The 17,975-nt window shown below is 43.5% G+C and overlaps 1 protein-coding gene across 3 annotated transcripts in view; it reads left to right on the top strand.

Annotated features, from left to right (window-relative positions):
- The window catches only part of lama5 (laminin, alpha 5), a 266,062-nt gene that overhangs the window by 185,158 nt on the left and 62,929 nt on the right, over positions 1-17,975 (top strand). For all 3 annotated transcript variants that reach the window (XM_078555045.1, XM_078555046.1, XM_078555044.1), the window contains exons 34-42: positions 2,922-3,133; positions 4,696-4,900; positions 8,945-9,089; positions 10,232-10,372; positions 11,747-11,908; positions 13,106-13,210; positions 13,405-13,488; positions 14,072-14,302; positions 16,831-16,944. In XM_078555045.1, coding sequence (XP_078411171.1) covers positions 2,922-3,133; positions 4,696-4,900; positions 8,945-9,089; positions 10,232-10,372; positions 11,747-11,908; positions 13,106-13,210; positions 13,405-13,488; positions 14,072-14,302; positions 16,831-16,944 — 1,399 coding nt within the window. The remainder of the gene's footprint in view (positions 1-2,921; positions 3,134-4,695; positions 4,901-8,944; positions 9,090-10,231; positions 10,373-11,746; positions 11,909-13,105; positions 13,211-13,404; positions 13,489-14,071; positions 14,303-16,830; positions 16,945-17,975) is intronic.

Below are 17,975 nucleotides of genomic sequence, written 5' to 3'. Positions count from 1 at the left end.
CATGGTATTAGAGGCAAGGTACTAGTATGGATAGAAGATTGTCTGTCTGGCAGGAGGCAGAGAGTGGGGATAAAGGGGTCCTTCTCAGGATGGCGGTCGGTGACTAGTGGAGTTCCGCAGGGGTCAGTGTTGGGACCACAACTTTTCACTTTATACATTAATGATCTAGGTGAAGGAACTGAGGGCATCCTGGCTAAGTTTGCAGATGATACAAAGATAGGTGGAGGGACAAATAGTATTGAGGAGGCGGGGAGGCTGCAGAAGGATTTGGACAGGTTAGGAGAATGGGCAAAGAAGTGGCAGATGGAATACAACATGGGGAAGTGTGAGGTCATGCACTTTGGTAGGAAGAATAGAGGCATAGACTATTTTCTAAATGGGGAGAGAATTCAGAAATCTGGAGTGCAAAGGGACTTGGGAGTCCTAGTCCAGGATTCTCTTAAGGTTAACTTGCAGGTTGAGTCGGTAGTTAGGAAGGCAAATGCAATGTTGGCATTTATTTCAAGAGGACTAGAATATAAAAGCAGGGATGTGCTGCTGAGGCTTTATAAGGCTCTGGTCAGACCACATTTAGAATATTGTGAGCAATTATGGCCCCCGTATATCAGGAAGGATGTGCTGGCCCTGGAGAGGGTCCAGAGGAGGTTCACGAGAACGATCCCAGGAATGAAAGGCTTAACATATGAGGAACATTTGAGGACTCTGGGTCTATACTCGATGGAGTTTAGAAGGATGAGGGGGGATCTGATTGAAACTTACAGAATACTGAAAGGCCTGGATAGAGTGGACGTGGGGACGATGTTGCCATTAGTAGGAGAGACTAGGACCCGAGGGCACAGCCTCAGAGTAAAGGGAAGACCTTTTAGGACAGAGATGAGGAGAAACTTCTTTAGCCGGAGAATGGTGAATCTATGGAATTCATTGCCACAGAAGGCTGTGGAGGCCAGGTCGTTGAGTGTATTTAAGACGTAGATAGATAGGTTCTTGATTGGTAAGGGGATCAAAGGTTACGGGGAGAAGGCGGGATAATGGGGTTGAGAAACTTATCAGCCATGATTGAATGGCGGAGCAGACTTGATGGGCCGAATGACCTAATTTCTGCTCCCATGACTTATGGTCTTATGAGGAAAAGCTGTTCCCATTAGCCAATGATACAAGGACTCGGGGACACAAATTTCAAGGTTTTGGGCAAGAGGTGCATGGGGATGTGTGAAGAACTTTTTTACACAGTGAGTGGCAATGACCTGGTACTCAGCGCTGAAAGGGGTGGTGGAAGCAGAGATGATCAATGATTTCAAAAGGAAATTGGATGGGCATTTGAGGGAAGTAACTCGCGGGCGAATGGGACTGACTGGATTGCTCTACAGAGAACCAATTTGGACTCAATGGGCTGAGTGGCCTCCTTAAGTGCCTGAGCGACTCTGACTTTGGTGGTTCATACTGATTTTGGGATCTTACTGTGTAAAAAGTGAGTGCCTGTGTAACAACAGTCATGGCAGTTCAGACAAGCTTAGTAATGTTACCAAAATGTATCATAAGAAGTTGTATAAATGCCTTTCAATTCCTGCCAAAAAATTTCATACCCTTCCTGTGGGCGACATTCCCAGTTGCCCAGTGAGGCTAAAACAAACCCTGTGCAACATCAGTTTTGTGCCTGAGCTGAACTTCAAACTGACATGCTGTCCATCACCAAGACAGCTTCTGTCTCTGCAACATTGCCTGACATTTTCATCTGTCTTGTCCTTGCTACTCCTGACACACTAATTCATACTCTTATCCGAAAATTCAAGCTTGAAACGTCCCCCCTGCTAACCTCTCAAACTTTCCCCATGGTATAAACAAGTTGTCCAAAACTCTGCCACCCATATCTTTTCAATAGCAAGTCTCACTCACCCAGCACATCTTTTCACTGATTTCCACTGGTTCTTTATATGCTGATGAACCAAATTCAAAAGAGAATTATTATCATCTAACAACTTGCTATATGGCCTTGCTTCACATCACCTCCGCAAACCGATGTCACTGCCCATGTTCTTCAGTTTTCTGTTTCTAAGCTCCTCTTTTTCCCAGCACTTTAGGCCAGCATTTATTGTCCATCCCTAATTGCCCCTTAAGAAGGTGGTGATGAGCTGCCATCTTGGATGCAAATGCTAGGCCATTTCAGAAGGTAGTTAAGAATTAATCACATTGCTGTCTGCAGTCGCATATAGGCCAGACCCAATAAGGATGGCAGATTTCCTTCCCTAAAGGACATTAGTGAAGCAGCTACAACAATCCGGGAGCTTCATGGTCACCTGACTAATGCTAGATTTTTATTCCAGATTTAATTAATTAACCAAAGTTAAATTCCCCGTGGTGGGATTTGAACGCATGCCTCTGGGCTATTAGTCCAGGCATCTGGATTACTGGTCCAGTTCCATAACCACTGTGCTATCATATTGGTCAGTGTTCTTCGATTGCTGGCAGGATTCTTAATCATCTTGGCCCCATCCTCTGAATTTCCCTCTCTAAACCTCTTCAACTTGCGACTTCACCCTTTCGTCCATCTATCTCCTCTGTTTTCTATCATCCTCCCTACTGGATCCTGCACTGCTCAGTCCATCTCTCTTCTAAATTCTGTGTCACTCAGTCCATTGCTTTGCTGCATAAAACCCTAAAGGGACGTTTTGCCTTCAAGGCTTTGTTGCTGCAGCTTAAGAAATTAAATAACATTGATGTTTCATCCAAAATATGTCATTTGTTTCCTCACAATCAGTTTGGAAATGTATTAAAATTTGAGGCTTAAAAAAGAGTTGAATTTTGAGTTTGATGCAGAGAAGAAAGTTTATTTATAATATTCCTAGCTGCCTTCAAACTGGTGGGCTTCAGCTGAGAATGGAAAGAGTTTTTGCTTTGTTTGTAAATGTCTGAATTTCTTGTAGCCCCACCACAGCCTCAAAATTCTGCAAAGACTCTGCGGTGTCGCTCTCTGCATTCTACAATAACGGTGCCCTGCCTTGCATGTGTCATGAAGTGGGTGCTACAAGCACATCCTGTGACCCCTTTGGAGGCCAGTGCAATTGTCGACCCAATGTGATAGGCCGCGACTGCTCCCGTTGTGCTACTGGCTACTATGGATTCCCTAACTGCAGACGTAAGGCCCCGTTTTTTAAAATTTAAGTTAAACCAGTGCCAGGGATGTTCAGAACTGACACCTGAAACGATTGTTTCTACAATTTTAACACCTATGGGGTATATTATCATTAGGGAAAATGGGAGGAAAACGTACCTAAAATATGTTTAAGTAACTTTTCTGCATTTAAAGGTCCATCCTGATATTTTTTGAGCGTTATGTGAAGGAGCTCTGGGATGTAGTGTTCCACATGGTGAATTCCTAATCTCAACTGGCCTGCTTTCTAGCAAACAGGCAGGAAAGAACCTAATCTCTGCCAAAAATGCTGACATGTATTGGAATACATAGGCCAGCAACCCTCTAGCATCTCATGCTAGTATTGACTAAGGACATAGGAAGTAGGAGCAGGAGTAGGCCATTCAACACTTCAAGCCTACTCCACCATTCAATATAATCATGCTGATCTATCTCAATTCCACCTTCCCACATTTTCTCCATATCCCTTAATCCCTTAGTATCCAAAAACGAATCAACCTCTACCTGGAATATACTCAGTGACTGAGCATCCACAGCTGTCTGGGGTAGAGAATTCCAAAGATCCACAACCCTTTGAGTAAAGAAATTTCTCCTCATCTCAGCCCTAAATGGCTAACCACTTATTCTGAGACTGTGACACTTAGTTCTAGCCTCCCCAGCAAGGGGAAAACAATTCTTCCAGCTTCTACACTATCGAGCCCCTTAAGAATTCTATATGTTTCAAAGAGATCTCTCATTCTTCTACATTCCAGAGTATATAGGCGAAAATCTACTCCATCTCTCCTCATAGGACAATCTCCTAGGAATTCATCTAGTGAACCTTCGTTACACTCCCTCCTAGCTAGTATATCCTTGCTTGGGTTAGGGGGCCAAGTCTGTATGCAGTATTCCAGATGTGGTCTCGCCAAGGTCCTACACAATTGCAATAAAACATCTTTGCATATGTGATCCGTAGCAAGTCCGATATAGAATGTCTGCAGCCTTTTCTCAATCCCCTGATGTAACGTTGGTAGAAGATAGCTAGAGCCCCTGAGAAACAGCAGAAAATTGGGAGAACCATTTTGCCGGAATTTCACATGTCACCTTCCATGGGCTCTATGGTAAGGGAAGGGTGATAGAAGCAGATTCAATCTGACAAACGGGAACTGGAAATATACCTGAAGAGAAAAATTTGTAGGATTGTGGGGACTGAGCCATGGAGTGGGACAAATTGAATAGCTCTTTCAAAGGGCCTGCATAGTGACAGTGGGCTCCTTTTGTGCTTTACAATTCTATGTCAGGATTGGTCCTTCCCTCACCTGTCAAGTATATAGATTTACTCTCTCATTGCTAGAAGCTTGACTATGTTAATTCACCCTCCTCCCCTGCTGGTAAATGTCTCATGACAGAGGGGAACCAAAATAGGAGTAGAGGCAAAAGATGATATTTAAACAACTGAAGGGTGAATGTAAGGTTATGGTGTAACAGTGTGACAATCTCTCTACTTGGAAATGTAACCATCTTAAAATTTGGAACAAACCCCCTGATTCTATTTCTTATTTTTCCAGCTTGTAACTGTGGCAGACGTTTGTGTGAAGAGGTCACAGGTCAGTGCATATGTCCGCCACGAACCATTCAACCAGAGTGCATTGTCTGTGAGCCACAGACATTTGGCTGCCACCCACTGGTTGGATGTGAGCAATGCAACTGCTCACACTCAGGAATTCAAGATAGGACCAGGCCTGGATGCAACAGTGAGAGCGGACAATGCAGGTGAGGTGGTTGGTTGTGAGCCTGCCACATAGCTGCCGGCTGATATGATTGATACACTATCCCACGATGCCTTACAACAGCAGGAATGTAGCAGTTTGAAGCCAAATTCCTGGGCAACTTCGTTATCGTCATGGTTTTGTCTATAAGACCCGACTAATCTACTCTGTTGATCAGATGTTATCAGATGCCAGCTCAATCATGGTATAATGCTATCTGGCAGCAAGGTATGTGAGAAGGAGTCAGAGTCGAGGAGGGATGTCTCAGACAAGTTTTGTTATAAATTTTATACTACCTGGAGCAGATACACAAGCGATTCTGTTGTCTATACTTTTTAAATTCAGTTTCATCACGAAAGGAAATGACAGGTCACCCCTCCCAGGAGTGTGGGTGAGGGCGCACAAAGATATCCTCATAATAAAGGACTGTGCAAATTCAACTCTTTGCATTTTTAAGGGCGCATCTTTACTGGTGTCAGCTGGATATCTGTGGTGTTAGTTCACAAGGTGCGCATCTAGCGTAGTTACCACAACCTCAGCATTCACCTGCCCGATTCTAGTCACTAGAACCCTGGGCCTTAACCAGCGGTTGGATTTCGTAAATCCAGTAAGTTTATACTGAGGTTTCCAGAGGCTGTGTGAGGCCCTAGTATCGGGAGCTTTGGATGCAGGCACCTCACTCACACCGATATTAAAGGATTGTAAAAATGTTGTTCAGGTCAGGGTTAGTGTCAAGGTGCTTGAAGCATTCAGTATCTGTTATGCTTTGGAATTGATCTTTTATGTACCGGCGTGGCTTTCCGTATCTGGTTGCAGGGAGATAGCATCAGGTCAATGGAATTTGTAAAGTCAAAACAAGAGTTGTGGAACTCCATTTACCCACATCCGTGCTTCAGATTGTGCTTGATGGAGTAATGATAGTCAGTGAGGCAGCAGCTCCTTTGTGTGGCTTTAGTGTAACTGATTTACACAGGAGTAAAATCAGGAGTTGCTGGAAATACACAGAAGCTCCATCAGCATCTAAGCAGAGAAAAGACATCCTATCATTTCAGTCAGTGAATTTTTATCGTGGAGTTGATTTTTTTTTTATTGTTGCTACTTGGGCACAAAGCATTGCCCAGACAGAGCATTGAGTGGAAGTCAGGTGATGAGGATTGCATGTCCTTAACAAAGCCCGCCCAATCTTCCTTCTACAGGTCAAACATCCTTTAAAATGAGAACCAAACACATCCAGAAATTGAGGTTTTTTTTGAACGTCTATGCAGTAAATTTGTATGTTAATACAGCAATGTAATATGATATTACAGGTGTAATAAGTGTTAACAGTTAAGAAGTAGAGTGTGTGAGAGTTGGCAGATGGAGAACCAACCTAGCATTTATAGACTATAGCTAGCTCAGGCTTAGGCTATTGTAATGTAAGTGGGCCAGGCCTACTGTCTATACAGTAAATCCGAAAACCGAAAATATCTGAATACCGAAACACACCCGGCCCCAAAGATTTTGGATAAAGGATACTCTACCTGCATTCATTTAAATGGATAGTTGTGCTCTCTTATAGATGTGTAATTCTCGATGATTTTTGCCCTTGATGAGCTTTGCCAGAGCTTGTTATCCAGGCAGTAAAGAGAAGAACCTGCCCCATGGTCTCATTCCAAAATATTAGCGTGTCTTTTCCTTTTTCAGATGCTGGCTCAGCTGTTATACATTGCTGGCATTTTCTTAGTTCATTTTAGACACAGTTAGAATCATGTGTCATTGTACCTGAAGAGTTTGAAACCAAATGTGATCCTGAGGGAGAAGAGAACAGGATAACCGAATTAGGAATTAAGGCATAATTCATCACCAAACATATAATACGGAATATTGCCATCGGCGTGAGGAGGGCGGGCCCGACACGCTGACACATGATGATTTTGGGCGTGCGTCCCGACATCATCGTGCACCATTTAGATATTTCTTTTGGCAGGCGTGCCCTGGAGGCGGCTGCACGCCTGCTGAACTGTCAACAGCCTTTTAAGGCAATTAAAAAAACCAATTAAAGTTGTTTGCAATGCTGCCCGTCCAACCTTAAGGTTGGCGCAGAGCCCAAGCTGCCTTCGCAGTTTTTAGGAAACTTCACCCATGAGCGGGATGAGGTTTCCTAAAGCTTTTGTTAATTAAATGAAAAAATGTTCTTAAATAAATAAACATGTCCCGGCTCATGTGACACTGTCACATGAGGGGACAAGTTTAAATAATTTTGTACTTTATTTTTAACAAAATTTTTTTATCAACTTAATCTCCCTGAGGCAGCTCCGTGCCTCAGGGAGATCTCCTCAGGGAGATCTCTGCGCTCTTCCACGCAAGCCCCAATTCTCCCTCCTCCCCCCGCCCGCACAGGTAGGGCTGAGCGCTACCTGCCGTTCGTCATGCTGGGTGGGCCTTACTTGTCCCACTCACATAAAATGGCGGCACACAGCCGATCGCGGGTGGCGATTGGCTCCGCATCTGCCCCCGCCCAGCCCGTCCGACATAGGTAAATTTCTGGCCATAGAGTTTATGATGGTCGAAAAGTTGACGATAGTGTGACAAATAGATGACAACAGGACACATCTTTATAGTCAGGAAGTACATACAGATGTAAAGTTTTTAGTATACTATAGATTTCCACTATTTGCAACTTTTAAGATGAAAATCTCATTTGTGCAGGATTGTCTGAGTCAATAACGCAGCAGGAATAACTAGTGAGTATTTAGCTTGGCTATGGTTATGTCTCAGCGTGAGCCAGTATTACCTGTGCATAGACAGATGCACTGAGTTGAGTTTAGAATCTGTTGATAAATTACCAGCACAGAATATTATTTAGAGACCAGTCAGCCAGAGCTTAGGCAGTCAATATATTTCTATTGGTCGGGATTATTTTTTTCACCATATTCCAGGAATTTGGTTGCTACAGACAGCTCCTTTCTACATGTTTATAGATAAATGCCTGTTTTAATACAATAATCTGTTCTTTTTATTGTATTTGAATGATGCTTTATCATTCGGCATCATCACTTGGCAACAAGTGTTAGTGAATATCAGGGCAGAGTTCCTCCAGTGTCTCTGCCTGTTTGTTATTTCACTAAGATGTAGCAGGACATTGAATCTGATAACTTTTCTCTTAAAAATCATAAAGCTGCTGACTTGGAATGCTTTTGCCACTTTGTTACAAAGTTCAAATACATTAAATTTCCAGCTTTGTTTGCAATACTGCTAATAGCCAAAAAAATCTGCCCCTCCCCACGCAAACACACACACACACACACACACCTGTTCCCAGTTCCCCACCAGGGAGAAATGACTGATCTCAGTGAATAGAAGATGCTGCTTTTTCTTTCTGTGCCAAATTGGGAGAATATTCTATGTATTAACAAGATGTTAAATACACTGAACCCAGATTCCCAACAGAGTCACGCTCAAAGGAAGCACGAGTTTTTATTTTAAATTCATTCACGGGATGTGGGTGCTGCAGGCGGGGACACATTTATTGCCCATCCTGAATTGCCCTTAATAAGTGAGCCACCTTATTGAACACATGAGAGGGACTTACTGGGGCATTTCAGAGTGCATTTAAGAGTCAGATACACTGTTGTGAGTCAGGGGTTGCAAATAGGCCAGACCAGGTAAGTAGTTTTCGTTCCTAAAGTACATCAATGAACCAGCTGGGTTTTAAGGATAATCCAATATAACATAGCCACCATTACTGATGCTAACTTTTTTATTCTAGACTTATTTAATTAATTGAATTTGAATTACCCAAGGGGCCATGATGAGATTTGAACTCATGTCTCTAGATCTTTTGTCCAAACCTCTGGTTTACTAGTCCAATAACATAACAGCATCCCCGCTAGGGCGCCAATGCTCTGGACTCTTGAACCAAATCTCTGACTCTTGCTCCCTTTGAATGGTGCTCTGTCTGAGAGTGCGGGATTCATTCGGTTATTTGCAGCTCTAAAAGTTGGGTCCTGGCTGTGATGGGCCAAATCATCTGGGTCCTTGTTAATGCCTAACCTGATTCTTTGTTTAGATGCAAACCTAACGTAGCTGGACGTCGGTGTGATCGCTGTGCCCCTGGATACTACCACTACCCTGACTGTATGCCATGTGACTGTAATGGGGCTGGAACACAAGCCAGCATCTGTGACTCTGTCACTGGGCAATGTCATTGCAAGGTCAGTCCTATCAAAGCAGAGCAACTTGAGGTAAACACATGACTTTACAATGGATAACCTGGAATGCAAAGTGACCATTTTAAAACTCCCGATCAGGTTATGGTGTGCTTTCAAACATCTTTAAACTTGTTTCATAGAGATACTGATAATTTTAATGAACTAACTACTTTCTTAAGTAGGCTGGAGTGGCATCCAAACTAAAAAATAAATTAAACCTGCCTATTGGACTTTTCACATAGACTGTACAGATACTAAATCGGCACTGGAACTATCATGGCTGGGGATGCAGACAGGGTTGGACTTCTGCAGGCTGCAAAATTAAAGGCACTTTTCTAATTGAGCACTCCCTAGAGCAGAATTTCAATAGGCGAGACCACTTATCAAATTTAGACGCAGAGGTCATCACAAGCCCTCATGGATGGAAAACCATGTCCGCCCTGAGTCTGATTTGCTGGCCCCCTCCACCCCGGGTTCCCCTCACACAATCTGTACAGGAATTACTGAATATACACTCGATTGTATATTCAGACAGATCTGATGGCCTCGCTGGGGAAAACCCAACACTTTGGGGGATCCAAACCATCAGCAGAGTTAGTTGGCTAATTTTGCTTCCGCATCCAATGGTTAATCGTTTATAAATTGTCAGATTCGCAAGCTTCTCCAGGTTAGTTCCCCTTGAAGGTGCAATCACTGCTGACTAGTTAAAACAATAATATATAACAAAGTGCGGGGTTGCAGAGAGGGGAAACGTGTAACTGACTAAGGATACCGATGATATGTTTGGTCTTGAGTTTGGTTTAAAACTGATAATGTCACTTCATCTAATTTCATGTGGAGGTGGTGATACAGTTTCTATCAGGCACATGTAACAAACAATAGTGGGATTAAAACCATACGTCATTATGAATGTGGAAGCATACAACCATATCAAGCAAGAAAAGGCCCACCAGTCCTGATTTATCCAAGATGTCCCACAGAACAGCAATGCTTTATCACAGTATATAGACTCCCCATCCCACTCAAAAGCCATGTAATCATCTAGGGGACTACTCTTGTCTGATTAATGTTGCAGGTCTCATTAACTAAAAGATAGGACAAGATGTGCACTCATATCTTTACCTTTGCTGAATTTCTGCATTCAGGAAAATGTGGAAGGCCCACAGTGTGACACCTGCCGCCTGGGAACATTCTACTTGGATCCAGCCAATCCAAAAGGTTGTACCAGCTGCTTCTGCTTTGGGGCTACCGATCGCTGCCAAATCTCTGATAAGAGAAGAACCGCGGTGAGTTGCACATTGCCATCATGGTGTCAGATTCTCCTCAGAAAGCTCCACTGTTCACTGAGTTCATGTTTTATAGGTTAGTCCCTTCGCACTGTCATGGTATGATAAATGAAAATGGAAAAATGATAGAAATTAAATAAAAATCAGACTTTAGGCAAAGACCTTCGCCAGAAAAGATACGGTTAGATTTTCCGATTTAGTGCTCACATTTCAGGATGGCCTAAGAACTCACGTGTGAAGCTCTCTGGTGGGTATGCCCTATCCCTATATCTTTTAACTTTCAGACCCTGACTGACCCTCTGACTTATTTGGAATCATAAATTGTTAAGGCACAAAAGGAGACCATTTGGCCCTTTGTGCCTGTGCCAGCTCTTTGGCTTTGGATTTATTAATCCCATTTCCCTGCTCTTTCCCCATAGCCCTGTCTTTTTTTTTCCCTTCAATAATTTATCCAGTTCTTGCTTGAGTGATACTATTGAATTTTCTTCCACCTGCCTTTTAGGCAGTGAGTTCAAGATCAGAACAACTCACTGTATATATTAAAAAAAGAGTTTCCCCATGTAGCCTCTGGTTCTCTTGCCAATCACCTTAAAATCTGTTCCCTCTGGTTGTCAACCCTTCTGCCACAGAGTGAGATTGAAGCTGCCTTTGGGTTACTATCTCTATCAAAGAAAGATGTAATTTGTTCTTATGGTGTAAGGTTTATGAATCGTTGAAGGAGAGCCTAGCGCAAACCTAAATGTAGGCTCACACACAGCCCTTGAATCTCATCTCTCTGCAGGTTTATAGCGGTGGGAGAGCCACAGGTTTTCTTCACAACAAAATCTTGAGGCATCTGTTTTTCCCCAACCACTGCCCCCTCCCCCCACCCCACCCCCAAAAGGGGCATCTGTTACTTGTTCCATGTTGTTCTTTCACAGAGTGCTCACCCTTGTTCTGCTATTTGCACATCCTGCTTTCTTATCTTTTATGCCGCTTTCAGTGCCTTCTTTAGCCCTTACCACCACCATTAACACTCCCTTTGTCTTTGACATCTTTGTCATTCTCTCCTCAGCCCCCACCTATCGCTGGCCTTCTATCCAGCTTCACGTGCACCCCCCTTAAATTTCATCACATTTCTACTTTTCTTTAGCTGTTAAGAAGGGTCACATAGACTCGAAATGTTAACTGTGTCTCTCTCCATGGATGCTGAGTTTTTCCAGCACTTTCTCTTTTTATTTCAGATTTCCAACATCCGCAGTATTTTGCTTAAATCTTGAGGCAATTCAATAGAAACTAAATATCCTACTCTGGAATGCAAGCATGTTTCTGAACAATGAATCTTAAAGTTTTCAGGTTGAACAACCTTTTATCCTGTGCCATTTTCAATTTCAGTTTGTTCACATGAGTGGCTGGAAGTTGATGGGTGGAGATCGTCAAGAATTACCAGTTACCCGCAACGATGCGGAGAGGGAGGTTGAAGTTGATCTTAGTTCCGTGGCTGATATCTACCAGGATCTGTACTGGCAGGCACCATCACCCTACCTCGGAGACCAGGTACATCAAGGCAGATTCATGCACTAACTCCCTATTTACATTCCACGGGCTACAAAATGTTTTCTAGACTGGTATAACCATCCCATTGTGGATTTGAAGGCGGAATCGTTTACTCTGTGGTTCTGCAAAGCTGCTTCTGCTTCTTTAATGTGAAGATGTTGCTGAAGAATTGCTTAGCCGTATATTGGTATGCACCAACAGCTGAGAAAACCCAGTTGTCAAGTGGTTACATAGCTTTACCAGAAGTTATCAACCAATGCTACTGATCTGAAACCTAGGCCCAGAAATTGGTTCAGCGAAGGCAGTGGCCAGCCCCAAAACCTGACAAGTATGAGGGCCACTCAAGATTGGTCCTCTTGTGTCATTAGGGCATGGCTGGCTTGCTTCGAATGCCAGTTCTGCCTCAAGTTCGCAGGTCAGGAAGAAGGCACCTGTAGGCCAGCACTCAGTGACTGTGGGTCCTCCAATGTGATGGAGATCAGGAGGGGGTGAGTGATGGCCAGCAGTGGCCTCACTCTCAATATGGAGCCAGTCGAGATGCTCTGCTCCTCGTGACTTGCAGTTAAATAACAGGTTGTTCACATACCTTTGTGATGTCACTCTCCAGCTGCCTGGTTCAAGGAAAGCCGGTTATATTTTTTTTTTAAAGTATTTGTTCATGGGATGTGGGAATCACTGGCTGGGCCAACAGTGAAGAAACGGTAATATAATTCCAAGTCAGGATGGCTTGTGACTTGGAGGGAGAGTTGGTGGTGTGTTCACCTGCATCTCCAGCCCTTGTCCTTATAGGTGGTGGAGGCAGCAGATTTGGAAGGTGCTGTCGAAGATGACTTGGGGAGTTGTTGCTGTAAGCTTGGGAAAGCTAGCCGTAACATGTACACGGCACGCTGTGTGGTCAGTCAGTATTGTATGTCAAAAAGGGCCTGGAAATGGCCATGATGCTGTGTATTGGCATAGGGGAATGGACCCAGTGCCAGCTGGCACTTGGGGTGCTCCAGCCGATTTTGCCAGCAGCATTCTCCTGGCGTAGAATGCAAGGGAACATGCTGCATGCTGTATTGAACTGCTCGGTGCCCGATTTCTTGCAGCAATCCAATTTCCAGACAGTTATGTTCACAAACCCATTTTTTCACATTGCTTAATCTGTCTGTTAAATCTCCATTAAGAAGTGACACAAACATTTCTCTTTCTTCTAAGATTTCATCATATGGAGGGCACTTAACATACCAGCTTCGATCTGAAGTTCCGCGTGGAGACATCCTTTCGTTACCGGTTGAAGCTCGCCCTGATGTAATTCTGAAGGTAAGCTTTTGTAAAACCTTGAATGAATGACCCAGCCCAGCTCCACCCACAAGCGGTGCTGGAGGGTGCAAGCCATCATCTTTGAAGATTTCGGAGTGTGTTTTATTCTGAATCGTGTGCCCACCTGTCACAGAAAAGCAGTTTCTTTATGCAGGGAATGTTTTAATATCTGATCATTTCTCCTTATTCACCAGGGAAACCAAATGACTATTATGTATGTAGCAAAGGATTATCCAGCACCTGGACAACTGCATGAGAATTGGCTTCAATTGGTGGAGGTTTGAAATCAATTATTTTGTTTATTTCATTTTTATAATACTCAAGTGAGCTTGTATTAATGCTACAGGGTACAGTGTTGTGTACATATGCATGTGTTGTCAGCACTGCCCATTATATTGTACAAGATTTTAGCAATTTACAGTTCATTTAATTTTTTAAGTTAACAAGACTGAGAGTTATAAATTATAATGGGTTTGCTTTGCACAATGAGCCCTAAATCCAGCGATAAAGATAGAGCCCCTCGACTCCATGGTGAAGTGGAGCAAGATCCCTGGAAGAAGGGAGTCTCTCTCCATTTTACGCAGGAATCAGACCGGGCGTCAATCCTGGCAGTGTAAATTTGTGCAGTGTAAATGTGCATTTTTGAGGATTTTTTGTGATTTATGGAAGAGAGGAGCTATAGTCCAAGATGCAGCTTCTGTGCTAATGCAGCACTCATTAATCCAGGATTGCTTAGGTACAGAGAAAAGAACTGACACAAAAACAGCAGCGTTGCCTCAATCCAGTGATTCGATTCTGTTCGTTGTGATGCTAGTACAGACCCTAATGTGTAGAATGTGCTTCTTTCTTTTTTTTACATAGAGTAACTTTAGGCATGTGCAGACACATAACCCTGTGTCCAGAGAGGAAATGATGATGGTGTTGGCCAGCTTGGATAGTCTACAAATTCGTGCCCTTCAGTCCCAGTTGGCCAAGCTTGTTGTGCTGAGGAATGTGATACTTGAGCAAGCTTCTGACTCTGGAGAGGGGAGTGCAGCCAGCAATGTGGAAATCTGCCACTGTCCAGCTAATTATATAGGAGATTCCTGTCAGGTATGAGAGACTTGCTCCTTTGATGCCTATTTAATGAAATGTTTATTATTTGCTCATGGCTGCGTTGGTCATTAACATATATCAACTCTTTTTATTTTAAATTGTAGTTATCAATTGTAAACTTGGGTTGTGTAGCCAAATTCTCCAAATCTGGAACTGATTTTTGTTTTTAAATCATGTAGTTCATCATGAGGATTATGAACCCAATAATAATACAGAGAACATGTCAAACAGCAGCAACAGGAGAGGGAAACATTCCGTGTATTGCAAAGTGTTTTCTTCCAAATATGTCATTGATTGCCATCTTGCCAATGATAAACGTGCAGGGCTCTGAGGAAAGAGCAGGGGAATGAGACTGATTGAAAAGTTATTTCAAAGAGCCAGCATGAACATGATGGACAGAATGGCCACCTTCTGTGCTGCAAGATTCTTAGCAGTTTGTGTTGTGCGCCCATCTTTGCAAACTTGTCTCCTTGAGCAAGATAGCAGCTTTATTCCAGTTATTTGCCAACAAATTACCAATGACGTGGATTTGATGATGACAATCAATTAATGGGCAGAATATTGCGCTTGGACAGGCGGGCGCACGCCCGACCCAAGCAAGAGTTAAAATGACACGCGATGGCGTCGGGCGAGTGTCCCAACGTCACCGTGCACTCGCACGATATTTTGGTTGGCGTGCACGCGCGGGAGTCAGCAGCGCGCCCGCTGACAATTAGCAGGCCTATTAAGGCCACTAAAGTAATAACCAAATGAAATTTTTCGCTACCCGTCCAACCCTTACAGTTGGCAGGCAGGCAAAAAGGCCAAGCAGCCTTTCGATTTTTTAGGAAACCTCATCGGGCGGGATGATGTTTCCAACAGCAAATAAAATTTAAATAAAAATTTTAAAATTTCATTCCTAACCTGTCCCTGCTCATGTGACAGAGTTAATCGGCCAGTCAGTGTGAAATCCATGTCGGGGCCTGAACGCGGCCGGAGGTTGGCTCCATGACAGCTCCTGGGCTCGCCTGCCGCGCCACCCAACGAGGGCAAAGTTCTGCCCAATATGTTACTGTGTCTCTTTCCAAGTCTCTTGAACCTTGTTAGCACTATTATTTTGTGTTCAGTTTCTGACCACCTGAGCCTAGCTCTTCTGATATTTCATTTAAATATTTTATTAATGCCATTGGTCTCTACATAAGAACTAAGAGCAGGAGTAGGCAATTCAGCCCCTCGAGCCTGCCCCGCCAATAAATACAACCATGGCTGATCTCATTTTGGCCTCAACTCCAATTTCCCGCCCTCTCCCCATAACCTTTCAACCTATTACTAATTAAAAATCTGTTTATCTTCTCTTTGAATTTATTCAGTGTCCCGGCATCCACTACACTCTGAGGTAGTGAATTCCACAGATTCACGACCCTTTGAGAAAAGTAATTCCTCCTCATCTGATTTAAATCTGCCATCCCTTAGCCTAAAACTATGGCCTCTTGTTCTAGAAAGCCCCACAAGGGGAAACATCCGCTCCACACCTACTTTGTCTATCCCCTTTAGCATCTTATATACCTCAATTAGACCCCCTCTCATCCTTCTAAACTCTAGCGAGCATAGGCCTAAACTGCCGAATACATGGTTAAATAACTAAGGGATTCATCATAAATTAGCTTAATTTGAGGTATTTAGAATTTTAATGAGAATCCCATTAGTTCTTTTGTTTAAAACAAAACTCGGGAAGAGGAGAGGTCAGCTTTATGATTACCAAGTGAGGGATATCAGTACTGGAGGATGGAATAATTGTCCACCCTGGCATCTAAGATAATTTTACAAATTTCCACACCCAACGCAGTATTTGCACTGGATGTGGAAGTCAGTGGGCTGTGGAATTTTTATCTATTAGTTTTACCGGACAAACCATCCTGTGAGGACCATCCAATCCCAAGAACATGAAGCACACGCGATTGAACAAGTTGGAAAATTGACCCTGATCTGCCAGCACCAAATAATTCACGGAGAGCAAATGCCGAGTAAAGCTTCCTGTACTTGGCCACAGAATCAGAACAACTGTTTCCATTTACCATGCTTGACAGATTTTCTGCCAATCACTAGTTACAAGCGGTCTTGCACTGAACTGATTTTGAGCCGTAAAATGTACGCAGGAGTAGACCATTCAGCCGCTCAAGCCTGCTCCATCATTCAATTACAACATAAGCTGATCTGTATCTCAACTCCCATTTATCTGCCTCAATTCAATACCTCCCCGGTACCTATACTCAACAAAAATGATACATAAGACCATTAAAAGTAGATGAGGAACATTTCATCTCATCAATTTGGATGGACTTTATTGTTAGTGTTAAGAGACCGAATGGTGCCTTTAACACATTTGCAGGAATGTTGCTGGCATTGAAACTTGAAAGGTTGAATGGTTGATTTATCATTGTGGTTCATGTGTGTGATTATGATATATTCTGTGGAGACCTTGGAAGAGCTAATTATTTCAAAAACTAGATTATATTTTCCCCCCTTTTCTAAATGTAATCCAATAGGACTGCTCACCAGGCTATTACCGAGATACAAAGGGCCTTTTCCTGGGTAAATGTGTACCTTGTAACTGCAATGGCCATTCAGACCAGTGCCATGATGGATCTGGAATATGTGTAGTAAGTATTATAAGCATTTATCCTGTTTATTATTTTGCAAATCTACAAAATTGTATTGAACCGTGGACATGCCTCTTAATAGAAATAAGAGAAAATGTTGGAAATACTCAACAGCTCGGGCACCATCTGCAAAGAGAGAATTTGGGCAGGTAGGGGGTGTGCAATGGAATGTCTACCTAATGTGGCCCTGTTGATGGGGAAGTTCCCCAGGGGTGGCCGAGAAACAAACTGGCTGCCTGCACCACAGAGGTGAGCAGCCAATTTGCATATTTGCAGCTGATTTAAAGGCCATGTTAGCATTTTGCCAGTGTCTAAGCAGCCCCTCGCCATGTGAGGAGGCCACCAGCTTAATGGAGTCGGCCTCCCTGCAGCTATCTGGGGATGCACCATTAGAGCCAGAGGTTCCATTCAATGGTGAACATGCCACGCTAATAAATGCTGCAATTGCAGCAGTGCCCATTATACAAGGGGTTTCCTCCTGTCTGATGGCCCTGACCATTTTGGTCCTCCTTATGTCCCCCCTTGTGGCTAGCAACTGGGAAAGGAGGCAACCAAACCTCCTCCCACACACTTCAGCATCCGTCCTTGACAGTGGGGCTGCTGATCTTTCAGTGCTGGATGGCCTCCTGTTAGCCCTCTGGACTTGGGAGCACACCTGCTGTCTTTAATTGGACGGCGAGTGCAGAGGCAGCCAATTAGGAGGCCGCCTCTGGGGAAAATAGCTCCATTGGTCTGGTTCCTGGCACGTGTGGGCCTGGGAGGCCCCTCTTGTGCCAATGTTGGGGTCCCAAAGCCCACATACCAGATGTTTCTGGTTGATAATCTCTCATCTGAACTAGAAAACGTTAAAGATGTAGCAATTTTTTAAGCCAACAAAGAGATACAGAACCAACATAAAGAACGTGTTTGATAAGGCGGAGAGCAGGAGTGGTTAAATAACAAAGGGATGATGGCACAAGGCAAAAATGGATGGTAATGAGACAGTAAACCAACATAGAATGGGTCTAGAGGAGGTATAAATGGCAGTAGCT

Source organism: Cetorhinus maximus, chromosome 13 (genome assembly GCF_964194155.1).
Source record: "Cetorhinus maximus chromosome 13, sCetMax3.hap1.1, whole genome shotgun sequence".
In the NCBI taxonomy this organism is placed as follows: Eukaryota; Metazoa; Chordata; class Chondrichthyes; order Lamniformes; family Cetorhinidae; genus Cetorhinus; species Cetorhinus maximus.
Note: the sequence above shows the minus strand (reverse complement) of the source record. Positions and strands in the feature narration are given on the sequence as shown.